The 23,168-nt window shown below is 47.6% G+C and overlaps 1 protein-coding gene across 1 annotated transcript in view; it reads left to right on the top strand.

Annotated features, from left to right (window-relative positions):
• The window catches only part of CD81 (CD81 molecule), a 228,427-nt gene that overhangs the window by 34,271 nt on the left and 170,988 nt on the right, over positions 1 to 23,168 (top strand). The window contains exon 2 of the mRNA XM_078682732.1: positions 14,465 to 14,579. Within this exon, the coding sequence (XP_078538858.1) occupies positions 14,465 to 14,579 (115 nt within the window). The remainder of the gene's footprint in view (positions 1 to 14,464; positions 14,580 to 23,168) is intronic.

Here is a 23,168-nt window from a genome sequence, read left to right as displayed (position 1 = left end):
TTTTTATTACAAATGGATGTTAATTGAATGAAACTGGTTTTGTACGGCACACATCCTGTACTCGTGTATTTCAATGTGCTCTTATATGTCTTGATGAAAATGGAGCCCACGTGTAATAAAAAATTGCCTAGGATCACACAATTTTGTTTAGTGGGGGATGCGGAGATTGATCCCAGGTTTTGTTTTCACATTGTGCAGTTCAACCACTCTGCGTATCTTTTGCTCTTATTTTCACATCAATATGTAGTACTTTGACTTTCATTTTTTGGGAAATGAGGTTAGAGCATAGCTGTCTAACATCTAGATACATGAAGGGTGAGCTTGAGGTTCCAAGAGAGCCTCGAGGTGGCTTGAGCCTACACTTCAGTGGGTCACCTACCTCCTACAATATAATGGCAATTGGGAGACAAAGGATCGGAAGGTTTGGATTTGACTGTCCTCAAACAAATAAGTGAAGCAGCAGTACCAACACACCACAGTACAGAAGTCCTTGTTTTGAGATTGCTCACAAAAATATGGTGCAGTGAAAGTTAGCAGAGTGTGATACTGAACGTTATCTTTCCCATGGGTAAATCAAATGGTGGTTGGGTTACTGTCCTGTTTTTCATATCAGATGTATGGATGTTCTAGACAGAAGGGGTTAAATGTAGAGGGCAGTTTGAAATCTAAACCTCAAAACAAGTCCCATGACTCGCTGTTCATACCATGTAGAAGCTTCCCTTCTCCTCTGTCCACCTCCCTGTTGACATCAATGCAGCCCTCTGTCATGCCACAGACCATACTTTATGTCCCCTGGAAAAGGTATTTGTAATTAGCCATGCTCTAAACCGAGGCAGGAAGAATTAAAGATCAATATTAACCATAGAAATAAAACAGGATAGTTAACGAGGTACCCTTCTGAACCTGTGATCAATCCCAGCTTCTCTACTTGACCAAATTGTATACTCCTAGTTAAATATTTTATTTCACTTTGCCGCTCTTTTCATTATGCCATATGAGCGAATCTTGAAATAGGTGAGATGAGGATGTGTGCTGTGAAAATTAATTGCGTTTGATTTAATTGATTATAACGTAGCTCCATGCATAATAAAACTCTAGGCCAATTACAGGGTGCGCAGGACACCTGACTTGCCTCTAGGTTTACTAATGGTACTGTCATCAATGCGTGGGGGACAGGAATCTTTGTAAATTAATGTTTAAAAAAGTCACTTTTAATTAATAAATTGTAGCTACAATCTCGGATTACCACTGCTGCATAGGACGGGAATGCCGACTCTTCCCTGAAGCTCCTTCATGCAGGGGCTAACACAGGCCCCTTCAACTTATGCAGCACAGGGCCCCCGATGTTTAAGGGCACCATTTAGCTCAAGACCAATTATTTGTGAAACTCAGGGGGTCACCATCATGTTAAACACAAGGAGATGATGGACTGAGCGCTGAAACTTTTCAGACACTCACCTCCCAGTCACAGATCTGTTGAATCCATCATTCTTTAGCTCACGTCGCCACCCCAGTTCAGACACAGCGATATGCATATTAGTTTTGACCCTGTGCCTCATGGGAACAGTCCAGCCCGAACTGCCAAGCCAGGTCTTCTCTGGACCGGAAACAAGCATCCTGTGACCGGTTTCGGGCTAACAGCCCTCATCAGCCAGGCTAGCTTGAATCCAGTGGCAAAGTGAGCAAGGGACCCTTGATGTGTCCTTACGCAACTGCCCTGACGAAGGGAAAATCAGGGACGGCGCTGGATATCCTGTCCCTACTTTGTACTCTCTTCTCCCTCCTACTCTGGCTGGGCCTGGCTTGCATTTAAAGAAATGGATTGGGGCTACTTACTTTAGAAGGACTGGGACACGGGCAGAGAGGAAGTGCCTATTTAATTGCCCTTGAGATCCAGACCAAGGAGCAGGCTGCCCAGTAATCCTTTGCCAGGGCTGGTGCCTACGAACGAGGAGCACCGCCACCCTCATCTCTTGCCCAGGGCTTTAAGTGGGCTGGGACTCTCCAGGTCTGAGCACCGGCAGTTTTTTAAAGGGGGCCCCGAAACGGGTCTCAATCTTGTTCTGTTTTGTGTCCTGGCACAGGTGGTCCGTTTTTTTTTTTTTTGCCTTCTAGAGGAAGGGAAATCCTTTAAATAGTAATTTTCTTTCTGGATTACCCTTCTCTTTTTGAAACTCAGGAGCAGCAACATTGTTGTGGTGTCACCAGGGCTTTAACCCCTTCATTGCGGCGGCTATTCCGCCGCAGTGCTAAGAGGGTGGGGCGGCCCCGCGGCAGGCGCGCATGCTGGTGACTGAATTGCTCCGTCACCAGCCGCGGTTGCGCTGTGCTCATGACGGAGCGGTTCCGTCATGGACCTGCCCGCTCAATGAAACGCTCAGCGCAGGCGCGGAATCCGCGCAGGCGTACCGAGCGGGCCATGACGGAACCGCTTCGTCATCAGCTGCGGTCGCGCTGTGTTGATGACTAAGCGGTTCCGTCTTCAGCAGGGATGGGGTTAAGCGGATGACTTTTCATTATTATATACAAGCCATAGTTGATGCTTATTTATCTTATGCAGATAACCATTGACAAAGCTAATAGTCATGATTTGTTGTAGGTATGATGTTACTTGTTGTATCATATATCTGGATGCAATGACAGACCGCAAAAAAAAACCAGTTGGCTCAATATGGCTGCTAAGCACAGATTTTTAGCTTGGGTATTTTTAAGCCATGCCCTTAATTATATTGGCCGCGCCCCTTTGAGAGACCCCCAGTTTTTTTCATCTCAGTTAAAGCCCAGCTCTGCCCACCCATCCCGTGGGCTGCAAAGACCAAGTCTAGGTCTTTGCAGAACTCTCACCTGCCTAGAGGAAGTCTTACTGTGTTCGTCCGCGTGCAGCACAGTAGTGCTTGCAGTGATCAGACGCACTGCAAACTGTTGCAGAAATAAATCCTCACGGCCGTCTGCTTCTAGGGTTGGAGCCCGCGGCCTGCGGGTTTCCTGCAGATCCCCCGCAGCGGTGCCCGCTTCCGGTGACCGTTGTAACGGAGTCTCCCGGGCCTGGCTTCATTGCAGCCAAGTGGGTTATTCCCTGCGTGCCTCTGTGCATCATGTGCGGCTGGGAATGCGAGCCGGCCGCTGTTGACTTGTCACCAAGTACTCGACTGGGTTTTCAGAAATACGCTCACCCCGTGCTTACGTGACTGTGAAAACACAGCAGAGGTTTTCTTCGCTGTAGAAATGTCAGACATGTACGTCTTCCTCCTGGGTGATGATCAGACCTGTCAGCAGCAGGGAGGTCTAATCCTCAGCGGGGTTTCCTCACGGAAGTGGCGAGTTCCTGCGACCTGTGCCTGTTAAGCCTGCGAAAGAGCCCCCTACGCTGCCATGGGTGGGGTTTCTGAACTTCGATAAAGCTGTCTTGGTGACGTTGTAGGATATGATTACGTTAAAGCTACATTTCTATACTAGGTCATTTGGACGTTTCAGGGTAGGTGTCACGCGGAGACATCGGTCATGTCAGTCGGCGGTACATTTTGTGGTTTTGGTCCAAGAATCGCCCGCAATGAAGTTGCGCAGTTAGTGACCGGAGACTCGACAACACTGGAAGCACCGGGTCGTTTGCGCCTTTTTTTTAAACTTCTGTTTTCTGTAACACTTTGGAGCTCCTGAAAAGTTGGAGTGGGCGCTTTACAAAAATGCTAGGATGGTGTGTGATGCATGTTGCACAGGCCGCTGACCTGGCATGCGGTGGCAGGGCCTTGAAGCCCAAAGCCTGGCTCTAAAAATATGCCACATCCAATGATGGGGCAGCCACCCCTGCCCCGCAGCGAGTGCGCTTTGCTCATAAACGGAATGCAGTGGACAGAGAGCCAAGGACGTCCCTCCATTCTGGCTCTGGGGGAGGGGTGGGCGGCGAGGGAAAGTTCTTGGGACGTGCATGGGGAGTCGGCTTGCACAATGCGCTATATTTAGCTGCGGTCTGCGTTTCCTCCCTTGCAAGCGGAGACATTTTTCTTCAATTAGTCCCCACTTGACAGAGGGGGTGGAATATAGGGGCCTTCGCTGTGCGCAGCAGGCAAGCCTGTTGCCTGCGCTTTGGTGTAAAGTCTGTCTGTCTTATTCTTAGCGTCGGACTCGGAGCGCTATGGTGAGCGGTAACCTCGCCCCCTGCCCCCCTCGAACGCATTGGTGCTGAACTCCTTTTGCGATTATTTTTTACGTGTGTGTAGATGTAGACCGATGCTAACATGATTTCAACCAATAGTTATAATTTGCAAGATATGTGAAGCTGGGACAACGTGAACTCAGCAGGCACCCCTGCGTCCAGCGCCTTAAAATAATTCTGAGCACTCTTGAGTGGCAGCTGGTGAGTTTGTGCTGTCGTCCTCTGGATTTTCCCCTGTCAGTCACAGCTCACACCTGCGGGTCTTTATGCTGTCTGTTACTAATGACCTGGCCTCTCAAAGGGTCTGCCTCCGGTTAATTGCAGAGGCTGGCCTCTCTTGCTGCCTCTGCTGTCAAGAGCTTTAAGTGGGATGGAAAAGTGGGGGTGTCGTCTCTAAATGGGGCGTGGCCAAAGACGCATAGCTAAGCATCTTTAAGATTGAGGGCCTATATAATTACGGGCGTGGCTTAAAATATGTACACTAGACCTGGGCTCCTCAGTGTCGCCCGAGTAGTATGTGGGTTTATTACTGAATTCTGTTGTCAGTATCAAATAAACGAATGACAACAATGATTTTATTGTGAATGATTAGAATTGAAATAAAATATGACTGTGAAAACAAACATTACTAAGGTTTGTGCAAGGGGTGGAGATCTTCTGTGTCCCATTCACTACGAACACCCCTCCCTCCCCCCCTTCCCGCCCAACATGACTTATTTTGGAGTCTCACTCTTGGACACGGTCTTATTCACCTCTAAATTGTGAAACCCTCCATCTGCATATCTCATCTCCTCTCTTAAACACATCTTTTAGGTCTCGTGTAGGCAGCGCTTGCGCTGTCTTAAGACCTGCTGTATTCAGGTATAGACTTAAAGCTGCCCACTTTCCGCCCGCCCATCGTTTTAATTGGATTCTGTCACTGTCCTTTGTAAACTGTGGCTTTTCATTGGTCATTAGGCTTAGTAGTCACTCCTTAGTACCGCTTTCGCATCTTGCAACCTCACATGAGGACATCGTTTGTTGCTTGTTACTCGATAGGCTTTAATTACAGCCTCCGAGCACTATTTGATTGGTTTTCTCTTGCCTGCTGTTGCAGGTCATGCTCTTGCAATGCTTTATTTTTTTCATAGCACGGCACGCCTCCGCTGATACAATTGTGGCGCTTTCATTCTAATGGTGGCCGCGCCCCTTTCTTTAGACGTGGCTTCCCTAAAGAAAGGGACGAAGCCACCATTAAAGCGAGCGCAGCATGGGCCGCATTTACAAACTAGCATTTGCAATGTAATAGACCTCGTATTTGTTAGTTTAAGTGAATACCCTTGCAAATGACCATACCTTTTTATTGATCTATTTTGAAAACCAACACATAAATAAAAGACATTGTCATTTACTATGCCAATAGCTCAAACTCGTAAATGCAAGACCTATTGCATTGCATTGCAAATGCTTGTTTAACACTTGCCTTTTGCAAATACTTGCTTTCATCTCCTTCCATTTACACGCGCAATCCACCCACTCACTGGTAAGCTCTGATGTTCATTTCCTTGAGCACTGTCCGAATTTCACGTGCTGTGGCCCGCCTTCACGTACGTTACAAAAATTACAATTGGATTGGAAGTGCATGTATTGCGCCACATAGGGGGCAGCACAGACCACGTACGAGAATAATGTAAAAAAAGTCCACTTTATTGAAGACTTGCACATCATGCATCCTAAAAAAAAAAACACCTAGTGTTTCGCCTCACAAATCTATACCTCACTATACATGAATTAACCTACTTCCCCAACCCCTAAGCACCCCACCCCTTAACACCTTTATCTTCCAACTGTAAATACTACTCTTGCATTAACCTGTTAACATCCATAACACTTAGCTACACTTATTACCACCTAGCTAAGTATCCTACCTCTTAAATAGTTTTCTTCCTCCATGTTTAACTTTCTTACTACCCTCCCTCCCCCCCCTCCCCCCCTTTTGTCACCTATCTTCACAACCGTCATCTTAATGTATAACCATGGCAATTGAAACTTACAACTTTCACTCAAAGGTGCTTACCCCGCTTTTCTGACCCCCACCCCCCAGGATCCGCCCCCACCTGCGCTGCCATTCAACGCTAACTCAAGTGCCACCTTGATTTGAATCCGATAAAGCTCTGCCCCCATACTTGGATATGTGCACCCAATCCCACTGTGCGTCCTACAGCAACTCCAGATGCTCCACCCACCGAACCTTTCCTCTCTGCAGAAAGTTTGCATATCCCGATTTATATTGTGCCTGGTCTTATCCATAGCAGCGGGCCTCTGTGCCCCTTCCAGTGTCACCTTGGTATGATTTCCATCCATATGACACAAGTTTCTGCCCACTGCCTCCTGATCTCCAGCGTGTCCATCTTCATGACCCTTGCAAAAAGAACAATTGATGGACCGAATGCAGAACAATGTCATACATTCACCCCAGTACAGAGATCTGGGCCTAACTCCATCGTTTTTTTTGCTCACCATGCAATTCCAGTTTGGATACAAACATATGCAAGTCAGTCTGCCAGCCTGAACTGCCAGGTCAGTTCCTCCCTGGACTGGAAACAAGCATCCTAGGACCAGTTTCAGGCTTTCAACCCTCATCAGCCAGGATAGCATAACTCCAGTGGAATGGAGAGCACGGGACCTACGTCTGGGCATACCTGTCCCACTAGGGTGTCACAAATGCAAAAAGAACAATTGATGGACAGAATGCAGAACAATTTCATACATTCACCCCAGTACAGAGATCTGGGCCTAAATCCATTCTTTTTTGCTCATCCTGCAAATCCAGTTTGGACCCAGCCATATGAAAGTCAGTCTTGACCCTGCGCCCTATGGGAACTGTCCAGCCCAAACTGCCAGGCCAGGTCCTCCCTGGACACCAGCATCCTAGGACCGGTTTCAGGCTTTTTGCATATGACTTCCTAAGTAGGAAGAGTATGTCCAGACGTGGACTGAATTCAAGCTAGCCTGGCTGATGGGTGATGCCCTGAAACTGGTCCCAGGATGCTTGTTTCCGGTCCAGGGAGGACCTGGCGTGGCAGTTTGGGCTGGACTGTTCCCATAAGGAACAGGGTCAACACTGATTTGCATATGGCTGGGTCCAGACTGGGGTGGTGTGGTGAGCAAAAAAAAATGATGGATTAAACCCAGATCCTTGTGACTGGGGGTGAATGTTTGCATTGCCCAGCATTCAGTTTATCAATTGTTTTTCTTTTGCTTATGCCTCTTCATGACCCTGGCATTTGAGGAGCATCTCTGTCACTTTGACTGTACAGGCTGGCGTGGGTTAGTACCTATGCAGACCATAGCCTCTAAAGATCTGTCCACATTTACACCCACTGCATAGTCTGAACTTTCGGGGTGTTACTACTGTCACTCACTGCTGACCTCTGCTGTTTTCTGCTGTCAGTTACTGCGGCTTCTGGCCTGTCACAGCATCTCCACAGTTATACCGACTGCACAGCAGACTGCAGGATCCGAGCTTTCTGGACGCCTGTGCTGTGAGCGCCTGCAACCCGTAGCATTTCTGGGGCCCATCCTGTTTCACATTGATCAGTCTGACCACACGCTCTCTCTCTGTCAGAGACCCCGGGCTCCAGACTCCGTGGAGGTCTCGCACTCTGATTGCACAGGCTGGCCTCCACTGCAATCTCTGCTGATGTGAGTTGTCTCTGCAGCGTCTCCTCAATTGTGGGGACTACAGAGCCCTGTTTCTTTGAGCCTCCCCATGACGCTGGCTGCAGGGCGTGACTAGTGCCCTTCTCTCCCCACCCCAACCCCTTGCCTCGTGAATGTGAGTCTCTTCCGAGGAATCAGTCACTAGACCCCCGCCATTTTGGGACCGTCTCCTGTTGTCGCTCTTGTCCTTGGTCCACCGTCTTGCGAAACAGCAGACATTCTACTCAGGGCACAAGTCCTGAAAAAAGAAGTGGGGGGACGCTGACGTCACCATAGGAAGTAATGTCACAAAGCCACTATCAGACTAATTGCCTCCCCTCACTCATCCCTTAGATGCCATTGCATCAGAGAAGCCAGCTCGTGAGCAGCGTTCTGAATGAGCTCCGATCTCACCCCAGAGAGGCCAACGAGTGAATGTGTGGCTCTATTTGCTCCAGTGATCGAGCTCCCAGTAAAATAAGTGGGGGGACGCGTCCACCCGCGTGGTACCTCGACTCGAGCCCTGATTCTACTGCCCTCCCTTGGTGCTGTGACTGCTTCCCCCCTCCGACCCCACTTAATGGAACTCTGCTCTCCTGGTTTTATGGGTCTTGACCTGAGAAAATCTATTTGTGTATATATATGTATATAGAGATCACTCTAACCACTAGTATATGTACTAGACCTTTGTACTCTCTACCATTCCTATGTGACTCTTAGAGTTTATCCATTTGTATTTCTTCCTTGAGTGACTTTACAACTTATACATTTTGCAATTTTTTTTCTGTTTGTATCTCTTCCTTGTGTGACTCTACAATTTGTACATTTGCATTTTTTTCTGTTTGTATCTTTTATGTAACTCATGTAATCCTAAATCCTTATGTATCGCAACAGGTTCTTATGTAAAGCGCTCTGACACCTTCGGGTAATGTTGGCGCTATATAAAATCGCCTTAAATAAATTGACTGCTGCAACGCCTGGCTTCTCCCTGGCTAATCCTTACCACTCCAGCAGAGCCTTGACTGCACTCCTCTTCTACCCTCCCCCCACTCAATTGATCTGTGAATTTAAAGGCTACGCTTTGCTCATCGTCCTGTCACGGGCTGTAAACAAACTGTAATTATCTGATACAGAGCTTTCTGTAGCCCGTACCCTGGCCGAGAACATTGTCTACAACCCCTGTGTTTGCATTTCAGCCTCTCAACTGACATGATTCAAAATGGGGCCTTATTTCTGCCATGGGAGGTGCTAGAACCTTGTGATTTGTTTTGGTATTCGCCATTTTAATGCCGTAAACGCCGTATCGTGAAGTAAGCCTCTTCTGCCTAACCTTGGGACACTTAAACGTTGAAAGGGATTATTACATTGCTCACCCCATTGGAGGGCGTGGCGCCCGAGGCCGTGGTACCACTGCTGCCCATCAGATAGCCAGAGAGAATGTGCCTGGTGACAAAAGAAAGGTACCTTTATGGGTAAACACGAGCAGCAACGTAAGAAGTGCCCATCTCCCCCTGCCACCCCCTCACCTCCGGGTCCATTGATATCGGCGACTGTCTTCCTGCTACAGTCTTAAGGGTTTGAAACAGAACCTCCCTTATGGCCAGCTACTCAGGATCAGACGGAATTGTTCTGACCTCAATGAGTTTAATACCCATGCAGATACATTCTGTGAAGAACTAGCCAAAAGGGGTTATCCTAAAAAACTCCTTAGGCATTCTAAAAAAAGAGCACGTTTCACCCCGCGAGAAGAATTGCTTAAAATCAAAAAGAAAAAGGAGTTGGACAAACTCGTATGTGTCACGACTTATGGAGCCCACACAAACAAGTTCCGCCAGATTATTTTGCGGAATTGGCATTTGCTGGAGGGGTTGGAATCCCCGTTGCAAAAACCCATTTTCGCGATGAAGAAAAATCTGAGCGTCGGCCAACAAATCATCAGAGCAGATAGCTTCATCCAGAAACCTAAAAGTGATTTAATATCTAAATGGAACCTCAAACCAATCACTGGCCACCACAAATGTGGCAACTGCGTGGCCTGCCAAAGTGTTGTAGGAGATGTATTTAGCCATAATGGCTTGAAATGGAGACACAGTTTACACACAAACTGTAAGAGTAAAAATGTGATTTATGGGATTGTGTGCGTTTGCAATAAATTGTACATAGGGAAGACATGCCAGCAAGTAAATGTCAGGATCACACAACATCGTTCTAGATTAAAGAGAAAAGTGCAAAATGCCCCAATGGTTGAACATTTTACCACTGCAAACCATAAGGAGACAGATTTCAAGTGGACTGTTCTAGCCGCGATTGACCCACAGCATAGGTCACCTAATGTAGAGGAGGCGCTGCTGCGAAAAGAGGCCTACCTTATACTTCGGTTTGACACTATCAACTCAGGTCTAAACTCGATGAGTGAACTTTCTAGGCTTTAAGCCATTGGACTATATGCCCCACAATGCATGAGTTGGACCACACACAACTCCTGCAACTGTGATTGGTTTATAATGGAGGCGTAGCCCATTTAGTAAGAATGCCAGAACTCCACTCACTTCATGTGAAGGAATGAGGAAGTGATTCACACCCCTGGACTGAAAGGTATGTCGAGTATCCAAGACGCCTCCTTACAGCGCGCTAACCTAGATAGCCCAGCAGCTTCACACTGCAATGTTGCGTTTGAAACACAAACACGAGCATTTTGGTTTTAATAATTCCGAGCGCGGGCTCTCCCGCGTGCAAATCTCAGGCTGTGCCGCCTCACAAAGTGTCACAGCGCTCATTAGCGGCTCCCGCTTAATTTACAGCGCGGGCTTACTTTGTTGTAATAATGTTGCGTTTAAACACAAATGCGAGGACTTTGGTTTTAATAATTCCGAGCGCGGGCTCTCCCGCGTACAAATCTCAGGCTGTGCCGCCCGACAAAGTGTCACAGCGCTCATTAGCGGCGCCCGCTTAACTTACAGCGCGGGCTTACTTTGTTGTAATAATGTCGACCGCGGTTCCCATGCGTCTAAATTCTAAACTGAGCCGCCCTGCTAAATGCAAGTACACGCATCAGTGGCTCCAATATAATTCACAGGGCGTTTTGGAATTTCATCCCTGATTGCCGCTCATACGTTATTTCAACAGAGCTGCGGCGCCAGAGGAAGATTCCGGCGGCGACACCGTGAGTGTCAAGCACACTGAGATACCGTTGGTAACTAATACACCAGGCGGTTCAACATAATTAAAGTAAGTGCTATCCCATCCAGGACAGTACAACATAAGATTGAGTGAAGCATGCTGGCGCAGAAATAAAATAACACGAGCGTTTTCACTTACAGCGCTCTGTTTTCCAAATGAAGGTAACTGAAAATTAGGAGTACGACCAGATGGCCTTTTCAACTATAGCCAGGTATGAGTTCACTGTTAATCTGTCTCATCTAAAATGGCACCTTATGTTAAAAAACAGGTATCACATATAAAACTCCTGTTTTTCTAGAAACACGCACAAATCCTTCAAAATCCTTCAAAATTCCACAAGTTATTTGGATGAACTAACCTACCTCGAGTCCCTAGAGGTATGTGTTGTTTTAACAAATTGTACATAGGAGGAGATTTTAGCGGGTTGATGGAAGCAGCTAGCACTAAGTATCCATTATTTGTTATGTTTTCACTATTAGGTTTAACAAATGGGGAATGGAATTCATTTGGCCCTGAAGAGAGTTTGAGAAGAACCCTCACAAACTCGAAACGCGTAGGCGGATAGGATCAAGTCCTGTAAACATCTAAAATTGTTTATGATTTAAAAGCCTATCAACATTTCTACCGAGAGGTTGTCGTGTTGTTTTTGGAGATCTACTAAAAATCTCCATTTTTGCCAAATACTATATTTCAGTCTTTAAAAAACTGTTGGTTCATAAAAAATGTTATGTTAAAAAACATGTGGATAATTCTTCCCCTCATTTTATTTGTGAAATGATATCACATAATGACGTTTGTGTACTATTTTTGCACAGTTTCACAATTTATGTATGTTTTGTCATTTTGTTTAAATCACATTTCTGCATTGTAAATATTTAATTTTTCATTGTAAATATTGGACGCTAAATGGCCATTACGTTTAAGGCTTTGATATTTCTCTTGACTATAGTGACATGTTCTCTTTTCGTGAAAATTGATGAATAAAACTGGCGCAACTAATCGCCAAGGTAAACACATTAAATAGTGTATCTTTTTTCATCCCTAAAGTATATGGTGTGAAATTCATGGAAGTGTGGGTTCTTGTCTTTCGTGTACAGTCTTAAGGCGGCCCAGCTTCTGCCTTACTAGAGTATTTTTTGTCACTCTTTAGGCCAATAAGCAAGGTCTAGCTTTACAACCCTTCTTAAACGCGGGCTGTTAAACTAGTACTACTACCATTTGCGAGTGAACCGCCATGTCCGTGTAAGCATCTCCACCTCGGTTCACTAGGGTCTGAATCTGTCTGTAGTGCCAGTGCCCCCTCGGCCAGAGGAATAGTCTCAACCTGTGCTCAGGACATGGGACACAGTCCCCAGAGCTCACCCCTATAGCTGGCGTGGTCTCACACATAGTCTAAAAACCACCAGTGACCAGTGATTTGTTGCTGGTGCCATATACTCAAGCCTGGTCTTCTCCCAAACCCACGTGATGCTGGTCCCAGATTCCCCTTCTGTTCATACTAGCAGAGTCCAGAAATCATTTGGTGATTCATTCCTTTCTAAAGTCCACATGGGAGATGTAGTTTTACATGTTGTCTAGGAGAACCTTGGTGCAAAACTTCTTAGGGTGCTACATCTGCAAATTTGGAAGGCTAGGAGAATCTGAGCAAATGTCAAGCCATGGCCCCCACATATTCGAACAACCTTGATCCTGCTCCGTTAAAAAAAAGCTTTTTTCAAAGTATAACAGGCCCATTAACTTTCGGTAACTTGTTACTGAATCAGTTTGTGTTTGCGACCTAATTTCAATTCGTATTTGGAAAGGGTATGTTTAGAGCATCCCTTCCAAATTCCGAATCACAGTGGTGTTAATATCTTGCGACCAACTTCCAGTCGCAAGGCAGTAATACTTTACCACCAATTCAAAATTGATGGTAACCGATTCGCAAACCTGAAGGGGTCCTCATGGAACCCCTTCGAGCACGGTATACAAAATATTTTTTAAGTGCAGGCAGTGGTCCCAGGTCGTACTCTTAAAAATAAATTGAACTTTTTTCAAATTTTTAAGACTCATCCCATTTCCTCTCCTACCCACCCACCCTGAAAATGCTTTAGCAATAAGCAGTCACAGACATGGTGGTCTGCTGATCCCAGCAGACCACCATCCCTGCAATGGATGTGATTTCTAGTGCGTTGGAAATTGCGACCTACCTCATTAATAGTCATGAAGGCAGGACAATATGTGACTCCTCGATAACTGACATTTTAAAAATAAATCTGTCCTACATTGGGAATTGCGATTTCCAAATTGTGATTCGATAAGAAAACTAGGCATTCGTTCCTGCCGACAGGCAGTAATTGCATGTTTTAAACCGACGGACACAATCGTTGTCGTTTTTCAAAATGTTTAATTCAAGCAGCACAAAAACTGAAGGGGTACAAACTTACTTAAATGATGCAGCAGTATCTTATATAGCCATGCTTTCGGTTCGAACAGTGTTAAGTAAACCCACTGAGGTATACATGTAACATTATTTTAAGGTATGTTATGGCTTTTAATAAGTTGCATAATAAATATTTACCTGATGTCGTCATGCACACGAGTGCCTCTATTGGTCTACAGTCTTTGTCTTGCCTCTAACAAAATAATCTGATTAATTAAATTGAATCCGCCAAAGAAGGCTGTCCAAGAGTTCTGTTATTTTAATAGATAACACGTTGATGAATCTGCGCTGTTGTACACTAAACTTTACCCTTTAATGAGACCTCCGCATTGCAACTCATTTAAATCTTTCCATTATGTTGACATGGCTGTTTTGAAAAAGTGGAACGTGATGAATTCTGCTCAACAATACAGTAAATTTTACTGCTTTTCAGGACTTTAGTATTTGTATTACTATCTTAATGCTTATTTACTGGAAACAAAAGAGAAATCATTCTACAAATGAGAAGACTGTTTAAGACTGTTTGGAAAATGCTGTATTTTCATTAGTTTTCGAAATTTTATTACTGTTATGTTTTTAAATAACTTTCACTTAGAAAGGAGCTTGAACTTAGTTCGGCAAGAATCAGAATTTGAAAGTCGTAATTTCTAATGTTGATACATCTGGCCATCAGACTGTAGACCGTGAAAATATTCTGACTTTATGCTAGATCTCAGAATCTTGCCTTACCTAGGTGATCCCAGTGTGAAGCTCCTGACCACAAGATGGGTCCTAATCTTGAAAAACGGGCTCAGATGTTATATGCCTGTAGGTCTTACTTCCTTGCCTGGTTTATGCACTACTCTCACTTTTTCCCCCATCCCAAAAGCTGAGACAACCATACACTGTGCCAGGTTCACTGATGGGCCAAGAGTAGAGTCCCTATTCAAAACCCTGACATGGGTCATACTTGGAGACCCCTCAAAGGTCAACAATTGGGTGGGTACCTGTGCATGTAGTACTGATTCTCTGTTCTTCTCCTCCTTCAGCTGGCTGGTGGTGTCATCCTTGGTGTGGCCCTTTGGCTTCGTCATGATCCTCAGACCTCCAACCTCATGGTGCTGCAGGTCGGGGAAAAGCAGCCACCAAGCACTTTTTACGTTGGTAAGTGCCGCCTACCATGGTCCGTACAGCTCTTTCTGGCAGAGTTTCTCCTCATGATTTTTGCTTTTATCATGTTTTTTTTTGTCTTAACTTCCAGGTCTTTCTTCTCTGTGTAAGCCAATTTTTATAACATTAAATCTATGGGGATTCAGTGTGGGTTCAATGTTGAGTTTCACCAGAACACTGCAGTTACTTTGTTGGGCCGTGATCGGGGCCACTGACATTATGCAGTTCTAGGCTGCTGCGTGTTTTGCTTGCTGGTGGTGGGGAGAATTTATTTGGTACTGTGACTTTGAAAAGGTACTGTGTGGTAGAAGTGTGTGTGGTTTGTGTGCTCTTTTTTTTTTTTTTTTTTACAGCTACTGACCTTATATCGGAATCCTGGGTGCACAAGAGACAGGTGGTCTGGCTCCTCAAGAGCGTGACACTCATTAATGCCATCTTCACTCATCACAGCAAGACCAGTTCATTGGGTATAGTCTCGCGACCGAGAATAGCCACTTTTCAATTAAAATAGCAACTTCCTGTCTCTAGTCCTCAAGTTTGTTACTAAGAGCCCTTGCATTGCATTATTTCTGGAATCGCTGAGGTCTGCTAGTCTTGAAATAATAAATGGTGTATTAAGCCAGATTCTGCTTGGTGTCAGTGAGGTAGACTGTACTCCCAATTATAACCGAGCACTTTACCAAAAGGGATGCTCCAGACGTTAGTGTACACCGAGGTCTCTTGAACCCAGATGCATGATTGATGGGGTCCTGGATGAGCGCATTTGTGTCTGACCTTGCATTGGAAGCTCTGGAGCCAAAAGCCATACTCTGGATTCACCCTAGGTTTAACCAAGAATTCTCAGGGTACATTGAGCATAAAATAATGTTGGAAAGAGTTGAAATAATTTCCTCACTTCTCCCCCGTTCTACACACGAAGAGTAGCATGGCCAGGTCACAGGTTTCAACCTCATAATGAACTGCGATAAGCCAAGGCTGGCTACCATCTCAACCCCCTTGGAAAAAAGCAAATAATTCTGTTTCTGGTGTAATTCTTCCATCTGATTGTTTTTTGTGGGATGGCTGTGTTCATATGGATGTCAACCCCTCTGTGAAGTCTTAAAGCCATTGTCCATTTACTTCCTGCCCTTACATCCTATAGCCTTTGGATCTAGCTGACGGAGGACAGTCACGAGTGCCAGACATCCTGGTTTCAGGGCAGGAAGGGATTACAAGATGCCGGGCAGTAGACAACAGCACATTTACTTCCTATATCCTGGCTGCGTTATTTCCGGGAACCCCATTTGCACCAATCTTGCATGTCGCTTTTTTAACTGGTCTTTCTCGCATAATTGTTTTTTGGCAATAGAAGCATCACAATGCCATTTGACTGATTCTGGACCAGTAGCCTCATCAAGAGTGATTGGCAAACTTATTAATTAATTAGCAATGCAAGCTAAAAACTAAAACACTGCCATTTGGATACGTGTATACTAGGACAAAATAAATTGGGATTACACTTCATTGTGTTGTGTACATGGTAGAAAAAACAATTTGAGCTAGTTTAGCTAATAAAGCGCCCAGGAACTGGCAGCCCTCAGTTTCTCATCCACAATATGTCTGAATTAAAGTTGATCTTGAGTCGTGCTATCACCAATGCCAGATACTCAAGGCATCCAAAAAACTTTGATGTGGCATAGTTAGCAGCGTGTTTTGTGACTCTACACAGCTGCCATGTTTTATTTCCCAGAAGTCTATACTGGAAATGCTACAGGTGTCCTCTCTATTTATTTTTAGGTCGAGCCTGTGATAGTACATGACTTCTTGGGTGTGAGATTGCTTACAAAGAAGGGCTTGGAACCTGCCCATTGCCTGCCTTTTGTAGGCTTCACTGTACTCTTCTTCGCTGCCTCCTTATTGGCCAGTGCTGGCCAAGTGTCCTTTCCGTTCCTTTCTGTGAAGCATGGAATGAGTTTGATTCATCTTAATTGGTGTCTGCTGCTCCGGCTGTGATTGAGGTACTATTTCTTCTTCTCCCCTCCCACTCCTCCTGCCCCATCCGTTGCTCCCACTCGCCGCCACCGCGCCTCGCTAGACTTGCTTCGCCCACCCTCATCACCGGTTCTATTCAAGCTGCTGAGTATAGGCACGGTAGTAGCCATATAATATAATTTTTCCACTTTACGAGTAAAGAATTCTCTTATAGAAAGGGTGTCTGACATTCAAATCAGAAACCTAGTACTTAAAATAGGAAACAAATCGAAAATGAAATGCAGAAATAACACATGAATGCTCTGAGCTTTGCTGCACAGTAGCTCTACATCTGTAGTTATCTCCAAGAACAGAGGAGAAGCAAAGTGGCCCCTGTATTTTGGTGTATCTTCTTGCCGCATGTTGTCATTTGTGTCTTAATTCACGACCGTCAAAGCATTGGCACAATGTTTTGATTTTGAGTTACTCGGTCCATCTCCATGTGACCCACGAATCTAGTGGTACCGAGAAGCAGAGTAATTTGTTGCCATAGCCACCTGCAGTGTCCCCACTCGCGTCCTTTAGGTGAGCAGTAGGATCTGCAATCGGCACAAACGGCGAGTCCTCATCCCAACACCTTTAACACCCAACTACCTCCTTCCTTTATATCCAGCTCAGCATCCCCAGCCATTGTGGATAGAACATTCCCTGCAAGTTTCAGGCTAGCCAGCAAACACCTTTTGGCTCAGTAAATGTTGGTGTGGTCTTGCATTTCTCTGCTAAAAACAATGCTTCACGACTGTGACGGGCTGTGTGTTTGATTGCCCAAACCTACCACTTTGTAGTCACAATAATGAGCCTTTTGATGGAGTGTTGAGTTTGGTTTCAACACCTCTTACCGCATTAGCCATGGGATGTATTTAAAAAAAAAAAAATCTTCTATAATAATCGCAGCAACTGATGTGCATTCTTTAAACCCCATCCACAAAACTTCAGTCTTGCTGAAACTCCGTTCCGCGTCTCTCTACTCCGTTCTGCCCCACGCTGCTCTGCTTCCTTCTCTACGCCATGCCACTAACTTTTAGCCATGCTTCTGTATGACCTAGCTAAAAGACGTTAAAGCAAATAGTTCCCACAATGGGGAGACCTATTGGCTTTGCTAATGCTTGCTTTTCTAATGGTCTCTGATCTTGCCTGGTAGCATATGCGTCAATTGTGTATGCAATCAGCCATACATGTAATGGAGGTTCACTCTGTCGGCTAAACATCTTATACACACATATTGGATTGTTCGCACCGCTAACTTAAGGCATTTCTCGTAAGTAGAAAACTAATGTCATTTTGTAAGTGGTCTGAGAAACTATTGAATTTATTGGATCTTGTGGTTTCCCCTAAGTGCTTGGCAGCAGTATTGCCCCACTCTTACCTATTTCCCTCCCACAAGAACTTGCATTTACTTCATGCCTTGTTTTGATCTTCTGTTGTGGCCACATCTTTCACTTGCTCCTGACATTAGTGAATGTATCTTGGGCAGTAACATAGGATATCATTTTTAGATGGATTTGGAATGCCTTCTTTTTAGGTCAAAGTCTACCAGCCAGAGAAGCTATCTGGTTTGCTAAAGACTGATTGTGGACATTCCGAAAGCTTTCCTGGGATTGCATTCTGCTCATTGCTTATCGTTGGCTTAGTGTTTTGTCACTCAGGTGCTTGCTTTCTATTTTCCTTTCTTTATTTGTTTTAGGCTGTCCAGCTTGAGTTGGCCCCTCACATGGAGCATAGCTTTGTTACTGTAATCTTCACATGTGATTGCTTTTTGTAAACAGGCCTTTTAATCTTGTTCTGACCTTTTCACATTTGGTATGCGTTCAAAAACAAAGTTCAGATGTGTGGCTTGGTGTTTACTTTTATTTCTCTGACTTCAAAATAAGAGGGTCTACGTGAGCACGCAACAAAATGTAAATGTCTGTACATGAGCTATGCAGGTTTTTTAGAATATACCAGAATTAGGAAATCGCAAATGAAGCACATTTTTTATAATTCTAAAGTGTGGCGGAAACAAAGTATTTTGATACAATCAAAACAAACCAATACACTAGGTGAAGACATTTCCACGTGTGTTCGCTGTATACTTTTATCTGTAATAATGTAGGTCTCTGCAAATGTAAATGTGTTGTCAGTAATGTCAGTGTGCTCCTACTCTATGCGTACTCTGCACTTTGCCACTCTACAACACTCTAAACCTGCCACTCACTTGTAGCCATGCTGAACAGCAGTCACGCTGGTGTACAACATGGCTGATATTGGTAAAGCCATAGCTCTTGCATAGGCAAGACTTATTACCCCCAGGTCCCTCCGTCCTCGACACCTTCTTAATTACATGTGGAGATAACCATCTCCTGACAGTAAAAAAGAACAGAGCTATGCTGGGACCCTAATACTGCCCCTCCCACCGGGAGTACATAAGCAGTACTTACCCAGCATCCCGTCTGTTCTTTTTTTCTGTCTTCGACAGAATGGACTGTGGGTGTGCTGTTGCTGTTGCTGCCCCTGCTCCTGCTGGGCTGGGGTGGCGTGCTTGCTCTTCTCTGCTTCCCCTGCCCGGCTTCGCGGGCAGGGGTGCTGTTCCTGAGGTGTCTGACTTCCGGCCTGCCTGGCTTGCTGGAGGGCTTGGCTTCTTCCTGACCGGTGTTCCGTGGATCCTTGCCGGCCCTTTGAGGCTGGTGCGCCGTCTCCGGGTTGCTTCCGGGTCGTGGTGCGCGTCTCCCTGTGCTTGGCCGGGTGGGAGACGCGCTGCGCTGGATGTGATGGTTGCTGAAGGGTCCGGTGCCGGCTGTTGAGTGGGGGCCTTGTTCCTGCTTTGACCCCCGCTCTGGGTGAGTCGCGCTTTGCGGTGTCTTTTCTCTCTCTTTGTGGTTGACGAGATTGCAGGGATGTCTGGTGCTCCTCGGCTGTGGCGGCTGCTTGTTTTGTGTTCGCTGCCGGCGGGGGGTGAGCGCTACTCATTGACGCTCCTTTGGTGGCCCTGGGTGTCCTTTGGGCCTGCCCCCGTGCTGTCTATTTCTTGGTGGGTTACGGGTGGGGTGTATGGGCCGCATCTGCCGTTATTTGTCCTGAGGATCTTGTTCTTCCAGGCGATTTCCTTGACCCTTCCCAAGTTCGGGTCTCGGCTACGACGCTCTGCATCCTGTGATTCTGGGCAATTCACTTTTTCTCCCAGTGCCTGGCATATATGACTGTGTGCATGCTACCGTACCTGCTGCTTATGTACAGCGTGCTGTTACCTTGGGGTCTAGTTTGCGCTCAATTGACCTTACTGTCTTCTATGTTGGTTTTCATGCATGTGCGCAACCTTGTGCGATGCTCATGTGTGACGCGCTCTGTTGCCCGTTTTTGGTTTGGGTTTGCGCTTTTGTCATGCTGCTTGTGTCGGTGCTCTGCCACTCTGCACTGGTTTCGACGTCGCTGTAGTCTTGTGCTACTGTGTCTCTCGTGCTCTCTGGTGCCTTTGCATCATTGCTGAGGCGGCGTGGTGTACTGTTATCCCTGCCGGCTTTGATACAGGCGAGGGGATCGGTTCCAGGCATTTTAAATCTCTCAATTGGCCCTGTGTGCTGCTTCTGGTTTAGCGATGGGCGTTGTGCTGTCGCGTCTCTGGGGCGCTTTTTTGGTGCTCCTTCTGGTCTCTGTGCTGCGCCTCGCTCAGCTTTCCTGGGGATGCTGCTGGGTGGGAGTCGCACACGTTTTGCTTCTTTGCACCGTGGGATTCTGTTTGGGAATGTGGTGCTGCTGCATTTCTTCTGCTCTGTGTTTTTGGGGCCTTTTTGTCATCCTTTGGGGCGCTGGGTGTGGGTTGTCCCTTTGTTCCCGTTCCCTGCTCTCTGTTCGGCTGCGGTTCGGTGTGGGTTCCGTTCTTTCTGGATGATGGGCCCCTCGCTGTCGTTTGCTGCAGCGCTTTGCCCCTCCTTTTGAGTTGGTGTGGTTATGGCCTTCTGGCTTGGGCACTCGCTCTCTGGCCGGGGGAGCTGAGGGCGGGTCTTGGCTGCGGCTCTTGGCTTCCTTTAGTTCTGGCCATATCGCTTCTTCCCCCGTGTCTCCTGCTGTTGGTTTCCTGTCGCTGGCCGACTGGAGGTCGCTCATCGTGTTGGTTCTCTTGGTTTGCATGATGTCTGCGACGTTGGTGGTTTTGGGTGTTTCCCTTTCGTCCTGCCGGTTCCTTTTCCTGTCTTCGTGCTTTCTCCCGTGCTTTGGCTCTGGGGGTTCTGTGCGTTTGCTGGATGTTTCTGTTCGCTCGGTGGGATGTCTTGGGTGCTGTTCCTCCACCTTGGCCTGCCGTATCCTTCGTGTCTGCTTTCCCCCTGCCGGTTCTCCGGTGGCCTGTGCTTTTTGTGCTAGGCCGGGGCCCGGGCGTCTTGTTTCTTTCCTCTTTATGGATTCTGTTTTGGTCTCCTTTTGCGGTGGGGGCCCCCGCTCCTGGCTGTTTCTCGCCCCCCTGCTGCTGTCCTGATGTCCGTTGTTCGGGGTTGCTCTCTTGGGCTTCTGCTGTCGGTCCTGGGGTGTTGCCTGGCGTGCCTTCTGGACTGTGTCTTGTCCCTGGGTCGGTGCCTCCTGGGGGTGCCGGGGTTTGTTCGGGGCTGTGTTTCGTGCCCTGTTGCTGACTCTGGTGTCCTCGCTGCTGGCCTCCTGAGTGGTGGGTTCCTGGTCCTCGGCCTTGCCTCCGGCCCTCCCTGGTTTTTGTTGTTCTCCGGTGGGGGTTGTTCCGTGCGTCTGCTCCCTCTGGTTCTCTTCTTCGGGGGTGCCCCTGCTCTAGGTGGCTCTGTGGGTTCTCGCTCTTCTGTTTGTGGGCTGCCTCCGGCTGGCTTGGGTTCCGGTCGCCCCTGTGGTGGCTGTTTTCCTTGCTGTTTTCCCTTGGTGGCCTTGCCTCCGCTGCGGTCTGGCTGTTGCCTCTGATCCGCTTGGGTCCCCTGGTTTTTCCTTCCTGACTTCCGTTTGGTTGGTGGGTGTTTGGGGCTCCTGGCCCTGTTCCTCCCGTCCCATGGGCTGCGCCTGGTTCCTCTCTTGGTTGGTTGCCGCTGTTGTGCCGGGGGCTCTTTGGGGTGCTTGTCCCCTCAGCCTGAGCTTGGGTGGCTTGTGCTGCCTCGGGTGCGGCTCCCTCTCTGCCTGCTCCTTTTCTCCTCTGGTTGCCTGCCTGGGTCTTCCTGTGGCTGGGTCCTTGCCATTTGCTCCTGGTTCTGGTGTGGTCCTTGGGTTTTTTGGGTGCGCTTGGCCTGGCAGCTTCTGCTCTGGCTCCCCCTGTGCTTGCCTTTGGCTTGCTTCTCGGTTTGTTGGGAGCCTTCTCTTTTTGTCCGTGGCTCTTCCTCCCCGGGGGTCTTTCCTGTGGGGTTTTGCCTTCTGGACCCTGGTTTTTGTGCGGCTGCTGTTTGGGCCTGGCTGTTTTTTGGTGGTGCCGCGCCCTCTCCGGGTCTCATGTTCTCCCGGTTGGTGGCCTGGGGCCGTGCTGCCTTTCTGCGCTGGCTGGGTGTCTGCTGGGGCTTCGGCTCTTGCGTATTGGTCTGCCTTTGGGCTCTGTGTCCTTGCCTGGGCTCTCTTTGTGTCCTGGCGGGGCGCTCTGCTGTTGTGTCCGCGCCCTGGTGGGTCCTTCGGGGCTTGCTTCCTGCTGGCGGGTCTTGGCGGTCTTCTTCCGCCTGTGTTGGGGCTTTTGTGGTGTCCTTTGGCTCCGGTGGTCTGCGGGCTTCCTGCTTGTTCTGGTTGTCCTCGGGCTGTGCCTCCTGTGCTTCCTGGCTGTTTTGCCCTCTCTGGGGGTGTTCTGCTGTGTGTTTCCTGGTTTTGGTGTCCTGGTTGGCTTCTGTCTTCCTGGTTTCTCCTGCCTTGGTTCCCGTTGTGGGGCTGTTGGGTGCCGTCCGCCCTCTCTGTGTGGGGTGTGGTTCCGTGGTGCTCTTGCCTCGGTGGGGTTCTTCCTTCTGGCTGCGGGTTGTCTGAGGTTTTCTGCTTGTTGGCCCTCTGCTTCCTCTGGCTTCCGCTTTGGCGGTTTGCTTTGTTCTTTTCCACCCTTCTGTGTGGTTCTGGCGGTGGTGTGCTGGGGGTTCCCGGTTCCTCCCTGCCATTTTTTGCTGTGCCTTGGGCTCTGCGTGGCCCTCCTGCATGGTCGGGTTGCTTGGCTCTGGTCCTGGCTTCCCGGTTCTGCTGGCGTTTGTTGGCCTCTTTTTTGCGGGTTGCCTGACTCCTCTCCGGCGTTGCTGGGTTGGGGTCTTGTGGTGTTGGTCTGGGGGCTGTGCTCCCTGGGCTTGCTTTTCCCTGCTGCTCCTGCCCTTGCTGCTGGTCTGGCTTGGGTGTGGGTTTCTGGGTGGACATGTGTCTTCTGGACACCTTCTTTGTGCTGCTCTCTGTGCCTCTTTGGGGGGGCTGCTGGGGTTTCCCGGTTGCTCTGTGCTCCCCTCCTGCCTTGTGTTCCCTCCCTTTGGGGTTGGGGTTTTCTGGGCTTGTGGTCGGCTTCTCTGTTCCCGACCTGGTTCTGTTTTCTTTGTTGCTGATTTCCGGTCTTGTTGGCCTCCCCTTGTTTGATGGGCTTTCGACTGGGTTGTGGGTGCTTCCCCGTCCGCTCCTTTTTGGGCTCCTGGGTGCTTGTTGCTTCCT

This window comes from Lissotriton helveticus, chromosome 3_1 (genome assembly GCF_964261635.1).
Source record: "Lissotriton helveticus chromosome 3_1, aLisHel1.1, whole genome shotgun sequence".
NCBI classification, from domain to species: Eukaryota; Metazoa; Chordata; class Amphibia; order Caudata; family Salamandridae; genus Lissotriton; species Lissotriton helveticus.
The sequence above is the reverse complement of the archived record's forward strand: the minus strand, read 5'-3'. Positions and strand labels throughout refer to the sequence as shown.